Here is a 14,256-nt window from a genome sequence, read left to right on the forward strand (position 1 = left end):
TCACCAGTCCTTGCCTACCATTAGTACTAGTGTGAGGGACTGGCAGATGGAGGTTCTGCCATCACAATGACTGCTGGGAGGTCAGAGTCATTAAGCCTTCCAGCTATATCATTCCCTACTGCTGTGCCCTGTCCCATATTGCTGGAGTGTTCCTCAGGGATAGAGGGACAGAGTGGCTCTGTGGTGACCATGGCATGGCTCCATCAGACTTAGCCACGAGGCGTTGGCACTGGGTCAGGTAACAGGGACCCACTCCCTGCCGTGGCTTGCCCTGAAATAGCAGGTTTTCGGATGCTGTGAATGTCCCCCACCTGCTTCCAGCCTTGCAGCAACCAGAGAACAGACATTAACAAGTCAATTAGGTGCTCTGGGTTTAAATGGCTCAGGAACTCTCAGAACCTATGGTACTCCCTCATTATATTGGGGATCCCCTGGATGAAAGTAAATTCTTACTTTTGAAGTCTCAGTTTACAGCAACTTCATGCAGTAAGCAATCTCTCAACTGGGAGAAGCAAACCAAAGCATGGCTGAGCCTTAAACACCTTGACTGTCCCAGTTAGCTTTTCCTTTCTCGAACACTAAAGGACTGTGGCATCCATCCACCTGTAGCCAGTGTGCTTTGCATTTCTCTATGGTCGTAGAGAAACAGAGATGACCCATTCAGTTTGATTAGCTCAATTTCTTAGGTCATCGGTAGACAATCTAAGTGTATCCTCTTCCTTCCTGTTTGGAGCACATCCCTCTTCCCCACGACAGTGGCCCTTGCTTGGTCTGTCCTCTGCCCAGCCTGAAAACTGCTGACTGAAGAAGCTGTCACCTTTTCGGCGGAATGAGCTCACCATCAGCAATCAGGTGCTCGGGGACATGAAGGGTGATTTTGACAACAAGAGGGCAGCTGACGTGAGAGGAGCACACGAGGCCAATCACACAGCTGGTGACGCTGATCAGGGTCAGGGTGGTCTTATTCACAGGACTTCGGGGAGAGCCCACTGAAAGCAAGACAAAAACAGGACACGGTGGTAAAAACCCCGGCACTGACTGTCTGACTCGGCCTGCTGCTGGCAAGCAAGCGTGTCTGGCAAACCTAACTCCCAGTGATCAGAAAATATCTCTGCTATGTGACCTCAGGAAGCTTCATTGGGGACATCACCTGTTGAAGAGGAAGGGAACTTGGCCACCTGGTAGCCTTCAAGGTCAGCAGTGGTGAGCTGAGTGCAGATTTTCTGTGATTTGATTGGGTCAAGCTCACAAGAGGTCCCAAAGGTCTCTCCCTCTCCTTCCCTACCTGAGTTCAAAATTCTCGAATAGTGTCATTGCTATAGGACAGTCTTAATGCTGTTTGCAGAGGGTGCTCTAAGGCCAGGCTCCCACAGTGGAAAGCCAGGCTTCCAGGAGGAACTTCCCCCACTAGAAGAGCATGCACTTCTATAGGTGTGCAATGATGTCACACCAGAATCCTCTCCTCCGTCCAGACACCACTGGAAGGAATGGAAAAGGAAGAGCTTACTTTGCTCATTTGTGGGGCGGGGGCGCTGAATTTTCTCTTGCTTTTAGATGAAATGGTGGTAAGCAGAGGCATGATGAGGAGGGTGGCACTTGGAGGCATGTGGGTGGGTGAGAAAGCAAGGCAATGGGATATATAGTTTTTTTCTGGAATTTTCTTACTTATGTTAATATTTATTATTAATAGTAATGTAAGTCCAGTTAGGGGAGGAAACTGTGCTAAGTTTCTCTGTACATGATTTCCTGGTAAATCCTTGTCTGTTCATAGTACACACCTGTGAGCCTGGAGAGGGACTATCTACTTTACAGAAGAGGGAAATAAGTCTCAAGTAGAGGCCCTAATTGTGACAGCTAACACTTACAAAATGGTCATTATGTGTCAGGTACCTGTGCTCAGAGTTCTACAGGGCTCACATCATTGAATAACAATTGAGGCTTCATGAAGTAGCTGTCATAAGAGGCTGCAGAGTGTGTCCAGAGCCAACTCTCTACAAAGGACAGAGCCTTGGGAACTGCTGCTCTCAGGGAACAGGGGGATGAGTGTGGGGCTCGTGACTGCTCATCTATCAGTGTGTGGGGTCTCCCGAGGGACTGTGGAGAGGGCTCTTGGGAGGATGAAATGCAGAGGCTGCCAATAGCCTCTGGTTCTTGCGAGTTGGAGAGGTGCTATTCACACTGGGATCTTTTCAGCATGGCATCCATTTCCTCATACTTAAAGATCCACCCGACCCATCCTCAGAAACAGATCCACTAACAGCAAACAGCTTCTGGCACCAAAATGCCACATATCCCAAACTACACCTGTCACATCTCTCAAAACCCAGCGTCCTGTCCTATTTCCATTGTCCAGTTCTCAATTCAAACAACTCTATTAACGAATCAATCCCACACCAGTTATGTTTTAAGGGGTTATTTATTTGGCGGGGGGTAAAACTTACATACACCATAAACCGTCAGGAAGGGAGCCTAGTCGCTGGAGCAGGAGCCGGGAGCAGCAGCCGAGACCGAGCACCAGAACCAAGAGCCGGAACCAAGAGGGCCTTATCCGGAACTGCTTCTCTTTTTAAAAGAGAAATATACCACGCCCCAGTGGGCTGGTATTTCAGCAGCTATTGGCTGACGGAGCGGAAGTCGCTCCCCGCTGCACTGTGGGCTCCTGCTTCAGTGATTATTGGTTGAGGCAGCGGAAGTTACTCCCACAACACAACTCCATTATGCCCAGCTCTTTCTCGGCTTGCTCACAGGACACACTTTCTCACCGCCAAGGCCTTTAATTTTGTGTGTGTGTGTGTGTGTGTGTGTGTGTGTGTGTGTGTGTGTGTGTGTGTTTATCTTGTTTAAAATTTCATCTCCATTCTTTCATCTTACTTTAGGATTCTGGGGAGTACCTGTCTCACCCTCATAGATACACCCCTGGCTCTCAGATACTCTACTGCCTCAAGAGGAGACCTCCACATAGCACAACTGACAAGCTAACACAGCAGTCCAAGACTTGACATCACAACAGGGTCACAGCTTCCTGGATTCTGCCGATCTTTCAGCTTCCCTTTCTATATCACCATAAGCACGCACCCTCGACTTTACCGTAGGAAAGCTGTTTCTCAGCTTTCTCACTAGACCATCCCTTCCAGGCCAGGAACTGCACATATTATCTCCTCTTCCACAGAAGGCCATTTTGTCACCTTGTCATCCCAGTCCACACCTACTCTTCCAGACTCAGCTCAAACAATAACTCTCTGAAAACACTTCCCTGAAACCTTCAAGAACAGCTTCTCACTCACCCTTGTCCCTGCAGCCCTCAGTGCACCCTGTTGTTACAGCTCTTAGCACACAATGTCATCACTGTTTGCAGGCACTTGCCACTGCTCTCCCGTGATTGCAATAACTTGAAACAGATATTTTTGTCCCTTTCCTCTGTGTGCATCATCAACCCACAATCCGGCATCCCTGCCCGCCTTTGAATTTTCCAGTGGTTTCCTACTCATTTGCAGAAGCAAGCGCAATTACAATAGCATGACAGGTCTCTGCTTTGGTAGTTAGCTTCTTCTCTGGCTTCACCCCTACCTTCCCTGTATGTTTATGTTTATATCCCGGCTAGACCTGCCATCTCCCTCACTTCCTTGACAACCACATTTCTTTGAGTCCTCCGAGCTTTTTATGTACTGCATTCTTCTACTGAAATGCTCTTACCCAAGACTTCTTTTTCAAGACATCCTATGCACTGCCTATATTTCAGTTCTAATTCTTCTTTATTGCCTCCTATTGCTGCCATGTGGAATTAAGTGTTATCGCTTCTGAGTACTCATTTTATTTATTTATATTATTACAGGAAGCCTTATCACTGTGCCATGTTTTTTTGTTTCCACTACCTATCACAGAGGCTGACCCAGAGGAGGTAGGTTAGAAGATGCTTTTGTTGGTCTGATTGATGCATCCAGTCCAATTAAGCAGGCATTTACACACATGTATTATAGGCAAAATCCTTTAGTAGGCACTTTGAAAAAATAATTAGGGCTGCTCCGCCCCTGAGCCACTTATAGTTTAGTTAATAGCAGTAGACAGTTGATGCATTACAGGGGCTTGCAATTTAAAGAAACAAATCATTTTATGCTGTAAAGCAACTAACTCATCATCAGGAGTCTTCTCCAATAAGACTTTAGTGAAGTAAGACACGCCTGCTTTGATACAGCCTAGATCGCGTGTCTGTTCTATAAAATGTTTTGAGGATCAAGTGAGAGGGAGATACTGTCACCTGCATTCCCACTTCAGGGAAAAGGAAACATTTACAGGTCAATGATTAAGAACCCCACTGACTCTTCAGAAAAAAAAATAGGAAGAAAAATTCAAATGTTAAAGATTGGGAAGCCTACAGACACTGGAAACAGAATGAAAACGCCTTCTTTCTTGCAGTTTCTGGGAAGAATGAGTTCTGTGTGAAGAGAATTTGAATAGAGGTAGAACTCAGCCAAAATGTGTATGTTCTAAAAACTACTGGTTAGGTATTAGTCAGAAACGCTACTGAATTCTGTCCACACAAAGTGGACACTGTTGATGCCATTCATATACACTTCACAGGTTCTCACGGGCAGTCTGTTCAATATATCCCAAGATGGGGTTCTATAAAAGCTGTAGACTACATTGGGAAATATCTGCAAGCAGTGATGGTGATTTCATATACTTCATTAGTTGCCAAAATAAATAAAGGATGTAATCCTCACAGAAGCCATATGTATGAGTTACTAGTAAGTCATTCAATCTGTGCGAGAAGGGATGCTCGGAGGAGCTGTGTCCTTATGCAACACCACACAGCAAGTAGATGCTGAGGTTCATTGGTGTTCAGCTGTAGAGCTCCCTCAGGGGTAATGGCAACACCAGCAGGAGTGGACAGTGGTGCCTACAGCACCGAGAATCATCTCTGAGGTCAAGAAGGATGAGTCTGCTGCAATATATGCAGCAACTGCACAGAAGCACAGCTAAGCCAATGCAAAGAACAAATCAGTTTCCTTAACTTGTGCCAGGAGAAATGAGGGGTCTGGAGGCTTAGGTCTCAAAATTCTACTGAGTAAAGACTTAAAGGTCAAAGAAAACTCCTAGATAATTCCTTACTGGCTGTGCCCTGTTATCCCAGCTCAATTCCAAGACCAATGCAGCTGAATTGATGAGGAGTACACCAATTATTAATTTAACAAACTTCACCCACTTTATTTGTCTCTCTGAATAGCAAAACATGACTGCCGTGTCTTCCAGAAGGAATTGAGAGTCTTCTGACCAAGAAACAGCCTTTCAAACAACTTGGAAACTTGTTTGAGAGTGCCATTATCTGGGAGAGATGATTCTCACACTCACTGGACTCTAGGCTCTTCCTTCTTCCTGGGAGCAAGCACCCGCTGCAATCCAAGCCTTCTTCCCGGTGATACTGGCTCCAGTGCACAGAGCCCTCTGTGGTCCCTGCCTTGCCCTCCTGCACCAAGCTCCTACCCTCTCTATCATTCCTACCTCGACTGCGTCTCCGGCTCCGAGAGGGGTCAGTATAAAATGTCAGCTGCGGGTCATTTTCTGCCTCAGTGCCAGAGTCCCCCTCAGGGTTCAAGAAGGCGGAACCAGCTGAAATGGATAGAGAATCAGAATAGACATTTTCTCTTTTTGCAATGCAGAGTCAGAGGGTGAGGCCTAATTGGAAAGTCAATAAAAGTGAGAATGGTCGATGGACAATCTGGGAGAGGCAGCTGAGGAGCCAGGGCTGCTCAGTGTCTAGGTTTGTTGGAGAAGCAGGCAGTTATCAGAGCAATTGATGGCACTCCAGTCTCCACACAGAACATGGCTCTATGATGAGGGACTCGTCTGACATCTGCTTGTCAAAGAGGACTTGGACAGGTCAGGAGTGGAGAAGAAAAGAAGGGAAATGTTCCATTCAGGTTACCAGGAGACCAGAATTACATCAGAGTAGTAAAGACATTTTTACCTCTGAGTTTTCACTTATTCCATAATATGATAGCCATGTGAGCAGGGAATGTTCCTTCAAGCCCTCTAAATCATATACAAATACTTTGATCACTTGATAAGTATATACCCATATATTCTCTGCCTTTTTCTGATGCAGAAACAGGTAAAGAGCTTTTAATCTCCCTTTGAAATGGAATTGCGCCATATCTTCATTATAATCTCATTTTCCCCATTGAGTAGATGGGTGGGCAACTTTCCATATTAACAAATAAAGATCTATATGATCGTTTTAAATGACTGCATGCTAAGTCACTGGACATTAGGCAGATGTGCCAGATAGTTAACCAATTCCCTGTTGATGGACATCTAAACCTTTTCCAATTTTTGGCTTGTTTAAATGTGGTAAACAGTCATTTACACACATCTTTGCACACTTGTTCAATTACTTCCCAGGAACTACCCATGTTCATAAAGATGTTTAATCAAAAGATTTCCACTCTTAAATTTTGTGGCAAGTAGCTTTTATTTGGCCTCCAGAAGACTGTGCTTTTGTAGCTCCGTGTGACAGTATGTGTAGCTGGTTTAATGACCTTGCCTCTACCCACATTTTGGAACCTATCCGCGAGACTTAGAACTGGACATGGCTACCTCTTGCTTTGTTGTTGATCCTCTTTCTTTGGCTACTGGAGGTGTGGGAGAGCAGAGTGGCTTGCTGGTGGTTGGAATCCACGGGGCTCGTGGCTATGATATTATCTTTATACTTGTTCATCAGGGACAGCTTGGCATTGTCACTTCCTGTATAAGAAAAAGTCAAGACAAAGGGGGGAGAAAGCCTTAAGAGAACAGGCAAGACATAAAGAAAGTGAGAAAACCCATGTGAGCTGAGTCGATGGGCCCAGGGCCCTGACACAAGGAACATAGAAAGTGAGAGGCGGGCGGAAGCTAAGACACTCCTCTCTGTTTCTAGGGGCTCCAACTAAGAGAGGCGTGAAGTAAGAGGATTACAATTGGAAATCCAATTGAGTTAATTCCATACTGATAACGTCACTGCTTGCCAGCCTTTGGCTACATGTAGAATACAGGGTTTTTCTTCTGACCAGCACAGGGTTTTAGCAGAAATAGAGTCTATGCACCTTCAGACATAACGTGGCCTCTCTTTCACCACGGTCTTCACTGCTCCTTCATGACTGAACTCTAGCTACTGCACACATCCATCCGTGTGGTCTGTCTGCTCTCTAAAGGAGCTTAGATTTGAACCCCCAAGTACTGTATGTCTATTCCATGGCCTTGGTACTCTGCCCAGCGCTATGGGGAATATGATACATGTTGGAGACTCCTCCTTTCTAGTCTCAGACTTCAAAGTTCTCAGACATTGAAGTTCTCAGACTTTAAGTAATATTAAGAAATGATTATTGATACAGGTCATCTTCTAGATGCCAAGTAGAATTTCCACGTCCCACTATGTGATTTTAACCTTTGCCGCCTTTCCCAAAGTCTGTGCATCTTTAGTGGTATGCAGTATCAAATATCTCTTCCTCAAAGAGGAAGGTACTGGGCACTGCCTTGAAGGATCACTGTTGAGGCGTTCTCTTTCAAGATGTACTGACTCATAGCAGTTTGAAAGAGAGAGACGTGGGCTACCATAAAAGAACAGTCCCTCCCTCTCTGCATGTTTTTGACCCTGATCTTGTTCTGTTGGGTTAGGGCCAAGGCTCTTCTACCCACTGTCTCCCTAGATATGTCTACATCTCAGCTCTGATGCTTTGATTGTAGTCTTCCATTTTCTTTGAAAAAAAAAAATGCAGCCTGTGTAGAGACCACAGAAGCAGGCGTAAAGTAATGTAGTTAGAAGATTCAAGGCCCCACATCTTCGAAGGCAGAGAGAAAAGCAAAATGAAACAAAAAATGGGTAGCTGAGGGTCCTCCATGTCACTAAAGAATTAAGTTGCCTGTGCAAATATGTGATATAAAAAGAAGTCAAGCCAGGTTAGTTTCCAAGGCCACTGCCTCCCTTTCTAGTGGGCTTCCCAGTTTACACCTAGAGGCTCTAGAACACTTCTACTACACCTAAAGGCATCTCTCTGCTCCCAGTACTGGGTGGGAGTAGAAGTGGATCCAACTTATGCTAATACTATACTTCTTATTTTATGAATTAGAAAGCCAGTACAGTTGTCCAAGAAAAAGGGGTGTTTTTTTTATTAAGTCTGAGAATTTCACAAATGTATACAATGTATTTCGATGAGACCCACCTCTCAGGTCCTGTTCTTATTCTTCCTATGTCCTCCCACATGCTTAACGTCTTCTTGATAGAATTTTTTATATCCCACTAAGTCCAGTTGGTGCTTGCCTACATGCATGTGGGTGTAAGATTGACCGCTGGAGCAAGACAACCTACCAGGATTCACACTCATGAAGAAAACTGGGCTCTTCTTCTCCCAGGAGCCATTAATTGCTAATAGCTTCTCCGTTGGGCTGGAGTCTATGCAAAAGGTTATTTTTGCCCAGTTGAGGAAAGACATCAGTACATTTTGCTATACGACATCTGTTAGCTGCTGCTTGCTGGCCTACCTGAGCAAGGACTAAATGAGCCGATCCCTTCTCCCATTCCTACCTGGTGTGAGGTCCATCCCAGACTTCTCATTGCAGCCCTGAAGGGAGTCCAAGGTGCGTGTGACCTGACTGGCAAAGTCCTCCCCTCCATTCATGCACTCCCTCTGCAGATGGTGACGCAGGTCTGTGATGTCATACTCATAGCCATCCAGGATGGGTGTCTCCCGGATGCTCAGGGTGCCACTGGAGTTGTGGCCCTGCACTCGGGCATTGCGCAAACTTTCTCGCCCGTGGCCGCCAATCAGCACAGATGGAATGTAGTGAATCTCATTGGCTGCCTCTGCACTGGCACTCTTCTGGGGCTGGGGGACCCGGCGACGTTTGCACCAGCGCCTGCGAGTATACAGGATCATCACCAGGCACAAGATGGACAGCAGCAGAGCGATCATGCCACCCTGGAAAGACAGGACATCAGATATTTGCACAAAGAAAGGTGAGCACTCTACAGTGTTATTTTTCCATCTGCTAACTCCGTTCATCACTCATTCATTAATTCAGGCAATCAAATGTACTGAGCACTTACAGTAAGCATCCCTCAGCGACAAAGGGACACTGCTGACACTGGCGTTTAACGAGGGAGAAGAAGGAAACTGTGTGGTTAGTGCATCATTTCAATGACTCTATTTGCTGGCCTAGCAAGTATTTGAGACAGAGGATGGAGACGATGGAGATTTTGGGTTTTCAGTTAGAGACGTGGGGGAAAAGGTTTTGGTTTTGTTTTTGTTAGTCTGGTTGATTTTGGGGGGGGGTATTTGTTTTGTTTTGTTGTTTTTGTAGATGTGCTACACATAAAGCTGATTTGGGGCTTTCTTTTTAGCGGCCAGCAGGGAATGGCATCGAGTTTCATCTCATATCCAAACAATCAATCTTAGATGGATCCTCACAATGAACCCATGAATCAATGATTCCTATCAATGCCAAAACTCAGATTCCTTGTCTGTACAAGGAAGCTGTCATAAAACTGCTCATGGTGGTTGCTAAGAATTGAGCGAAGAAATGATGTAAAGTGTGCCGCACAATACATCACACACCATCAGGACCGAGCTCAGAGTCTTAACTGTCTCCACCAAAATAACTGGCCTTGCAGGGAAAACATCGACACATCTACCTCCACCAGAGTTGAGCACCAGCTGAGGGAAGAAACCCTGCTGGGTTGCACATGACATGGGGTGGGGAGAAGGTAGGAACACAGTTTTGTTTGCTCCCATGGAGGAAAGGGCTGGTATTATATCCTAGAGTCAGGCTGGTGGAGGAGTTTCCTGATGAACCTTCCAAACTCCAGAGGCCACCACCTCAAAGGCCAGTCCTTACTATTCAGGACAGTACTAGCTGTCTCCTGGAGGTGAGGATACGGTGCTCAGTGCTCAGTGAGCTGAACAAACCTGTCAGGGCGACAAGCCCAAGCTGGGGTTTGGAGAGGGGAAGGGAACCTCCCAAGCTCTTTCCTCTACAGCACTCCACAGATATCAATCTCCTGGACCCAGTCACACTCACCCCTTTATATAGGTTACTATCTTTTCAAATATACTTCATTAAGTCAAGGTGTACCAAATGGTTCTCCCCCTGACCTTGACTCCAGTCATGGTCAACCTATTGTATATCAGAGAGCTAAAAGGTCCCTATCATTTTCCATGGGCCCACCCATGGGAAGATGTTTTAAGAATATTCCCCCAAACAAATTCAAATTTCCCCTTTTTTTCCAGTTTCACAATGATTTTTTTCTGGATTTATGAGTACAGTTTCCCAGCAAATCTTCCTGACTATCCTCAATTTCTCACCATCTGCCTACATATATGCATATAAGCACACACACATACACACTACTGTGTTCCAAAAGGCCACATAAGGAGGTAGCAAAACACACAGTAGAGTCAGTTGTTAAGTGACAGACCAAGAGATGAGGCTGGCTAAGGGCATAACTCTCCAAGGTTCAAGTTTTTCTTGCTTTATCTTGAGGATGCATTCTTCTGGTGCCGTCTCTCATGCAAATACAGAGAGAATCAACACACTCTAGTTGCACAGGGTAGATGCACAAAACCAAGGACTCGAGGTGCTCCTAACTGTTATCTCCTCTGCACTCCATACCGTATGACTCTCAGACACAGAGCAGAACCCTGCCTAGAGGATACTGTACCCAGCTGTATAGACCCAAGCCCTGAAGCAACCCACTGACAGTAAGCATCTCTGTATGACCCAGTAGTTCTCATCAGAGCCGTCAATCATCTGCCTGGCACAGTCAGATGGGCTAGCCTCTCTCTCACCCCAAACTGAAGCTGTAACAATAGGTAATTAAGCCACACGGAAGGAATAACTTCCCGACCGAGAGAAGTTGTCAGACATTGAATTAGGCCACTGAAAGCCAGAGGTAATTTTATTCCCTAAAGAGCTGTAAGAGCGACATAAACATCAATCCCCGAGGAATGGTTTTAACACCCACCATCTTTCTCGCTTACACACGATTCCTTCGGAGCCCCTCCACCCTTTCTTACTAATTATGCATACAGATGGTCACAACAGGGTTACAGTAAAATCCAGCCCATAGATTCATTGCCCATATCACACAATAATAAAACAATAGCAGCTGTTCATTAATGGGTGTTTGCTGGGTATCAGACAGTTGTTCAAAAAACTCCACAGTTTTATCTCTAAGAGGTAGAGTTTCCTGACAGTTGTTTGAAAATAAAAAGGAGGCATGAAGGTCAAATAACTTGTTCAAGGTCATGTAATGTGTGGTTAGAAGGACTGGGATGGAACCCCAATGACTAATTCAGAGCCTATGTTCTTTGTATGGGGGAGCAGGATGTGTGCACGGCGGCCATGCATGTGCAGAGGCCAGAAGTCAATGTTGGGTGTCTTCCGTTTTTGGTAGTCACCTTATTTTTGAGATAGGCTCTGTCATTGAACCTGAAGCTCCTGTTTCTGCTACCTGTTGGGCCAGCTAACCCGCAGGATGCTTCTATCTTAGCCCTGCCCTGTGCTGGGCCGGGTCACAGAATCTCACCATAGAGAACCATAGTGCCTGAATTTTTGGTGGGTGCCAGGGATGAATTCAGGTCTTCATTCTTGTGCAGCAAGCTCTTTGTCTTGCGAGCTATCTCGATGGAGTACATCATCCCAGACTGCAGCCCCAGAGCTGATAGATCACCAGGCTGCAGTCACCATGGTGAGCCGTGCCCATAGACACTTAAGCTCTCTTACTTTCACAAGTTCAAAGGATGGAACGGGAACAAGTGGATGCCTGTATCTAGATCCATCCTCACTTCACAAACTAAAAACAAGAAACTAGCCCAAGTCTAGCTGACCAGAGGTCTGAAGAGCATTGTTACAAGGGCCTGTTTCCCAAGTAACTACTAAGAACCCAGATATAAGACTATTGGGTTTGTCAGAAGCACAACAACAACAAACCCACAGCCCTCACACACTCTATACGATTATTTAAATAATAAATGAATTTAAATAAGATTATTCATAGCACCTATCACTATATGCCTGAAAGGTGCTGTTAGATTCTCAAGTTTAACTGAATTTTAACAAAGAAATATATGTTGTCTTTTAGTTTAGTGACCCATTGAAAATCTCTAGGTTCGACCCATTCATCTGATGAGCAAGGCAAGGTCCAGAGAAGCGAAAACATTGGTGGAGCTGAGTGGGTGACAACAGATCCTCTAATTGCTCTTTTCACGAGGTCATTAAACACGAAAATTTCTTAGGTTCGTGTATAATAATTAACTTCCCGTATACTAGAGTCCAGATACTCAACCAAAGGTATCTTAGGTCTATTTCTCTAAAACATATAACCTGTAGAAAGCCAGGAACAAGGATTTAATTTGTCTAAATCTATTTATGTCTCTAGTCTTGCTTCAGTAGGCCGTTACCTCTGTGAAGACGTAGTGACTCCTGATGACCTCTCTAGTAACCGGTTACCAGTGATAAGCTCCAGCCATCAGGGGCAATTTGTTCCAAGTATAGGGGAGCAGATTCTCAGGCCTTGAGTTCTTCTATGATTTCTTTGCTCCCATAACCCACAATTGGTGACAAGTATTATAACACTTTGCTGTGACTTACTAACTAATTGTAGATTATCATGTAAACAATAATATGCAAGATGTAATATCATGTAGTATTTGTATGTAGTGTTACATAATAAAATTTTGTGACAATAATAACAAGGTCACTATGCATAAATTCGTCTGAAGTCCTTACATGCTCTATTCAATGGTCAGCTACCAAGTAAAAGTATGAAGCCCCTTTATAATAAAAAGAACTGATTGTTGTATTAGATTAAGGCATATGTCTAGAAAGCTAAGTAAACTGTCTTTCCACAATGAGAACTTGGAAGTCCACTGGTCTATTCAGTTGCATTATATTCCCATATAAGTCCAGTTCATTGGAATATCTGTTAATTTTAACTCTCCTACCTACATGGAAAAGTTTACACCTGAAGTCACAGATGTCTTAGGATATTTATTTCAAAGATTCTCAAAAAGGTGGCGTATAAAAATGACTCAAACCTTAGGTCAAGGACATCCAAGGATTTTCTGCTAATCAAATGAGGGAGAAAGACAAGATGAAGGTTATTATCTTCCTGCAAATGGAAGTATTTTGTGTCGAACAAACTCCCTCTGACATTTGAGTCTAGATAGACCTCTACCTACAGTCTGGGCAAGAACACACTCTCCAACCTGGTTTCAGGGAAAGCCAGATTCAGGGAAAGTACAGGAGTTTGAAAGGGAAGCCTTGGCTAGCTTTGTGTTTCTGGACTCAGTCGCTCTGCTCAAAATGTATTTGTGTTCGCTTCAGATTTTATGGCATTGAAAATCCAAAACAAAACCTTAGGATGCATCTGTATTCAGTCAATGAGCAATAAGTTGCAGACTTTGAGCACTGAAAATAAGTAACAACCGACTTCATGGTATAGCATTGTTTTGCACTTTATTATCTTTCCATGAGGCTTCTGAGTATTTGATTGATTTTTCTCAGAATGGTTGTTTGTAAATATAATCATACTGGAACTATATGTGGACTCTGTATCTATTCACAAACACCTTGCAAATAAGTGACATTTTAAAGCATATTTTTCTTTTAAAAATCAATAAATCATTTCTACTGGATTTAATAGAGATCAAACAAATGAAAAAAAACCTTTATTCTATTATAAAATTGACATTTGTGGCACTCACCTGAGAGAGAAATGTGAAGTTTGTCAAATAATTTTTATATTTTATAATTTTTATGTAACAGTGTTTTCTATAATATTGATGGTAATTACCCAAGATCAGAAAAACTTTACTCAGCTCTCCATATTGAGTCCGTCCTAACTCTCTACTTCAACCACAAGACCCCCTCTGTATTCACCTAGGTCTTGGCTCCTGCCCCCCATCTCAGTTGACTCTTCAAAGTCAGTTCAGCATCAATGCTCTGCCCATAGACCTTTCCACATTAGCTACAAGTGCTTTTGCCTTTGACTGGCTTTTCTATCTCCTCTAATCGAGTATAGACTTAATGAAAGTCGTGGTCATGTCTGACATATTTCTTATAGCTCTAAAGTTGATTTTAATACCTGGCATAAGGCAGAAAGTCAATAACTGATTATAGAATGAAGGAATGAGTAGAGAAAGGGGAAGAGAGAGAGAAAGGAGGAGGAGGAGAAGAAAGATGGGGCTCATCAACTTTGAGTACATTGCAATATAGATATCTATG

General features: G+C 44.2%; 1 protein-coding gene across 2 annotated transcripts in view; it reads right to left on the reverse strand.

The window, feature by feature from the left end:
* Astn1 (astrotactin 1) overlaps positions 1-14,256 on the reverse strand; it is a 321,086-nt gene that overhangs the window by 161,436 nt on the left and 145,394 nt on the right. For both annotated transcript variants that reach the window (XM_087906372.1, XM_087906373.1), the window contains exons 3-6: positions 8,558-8,951; positions 6,595-6,741; positions 5,500-5,607; positions 840-989 (exon numbers count right to left, since the gene is read on the reverse strand). In XM_087906372.1, coding sequence (XP_087762498.1) covers positions 840-989; positions 5,500-5,607; positions 6,595-6,741; positions 8,558-8,951 — 799 coding nt within the window. The remainder of the gene's footprint in view (positions 1-839; positions 990-5,499; positions 5,608-6,594; positions 6,742-8,557; positions 8,952-14,256) is intronic.

The sequence above is a fragment of the Myodes glareolus genome, chromosome 5 (genome assembly GCF_982192425.1).
Source record: "Myodes glareolus chromosome 5, mMyoGla1.1, whole genome shotgun sequence".
In the NCBI taxonomy this organism is placed as follows: domain Eukaryota; kingdom Metazoa; phylum Chordata; class Mammalia; order Rodentia; family Cricetidae; genus Myodes; species Myodes glareolus.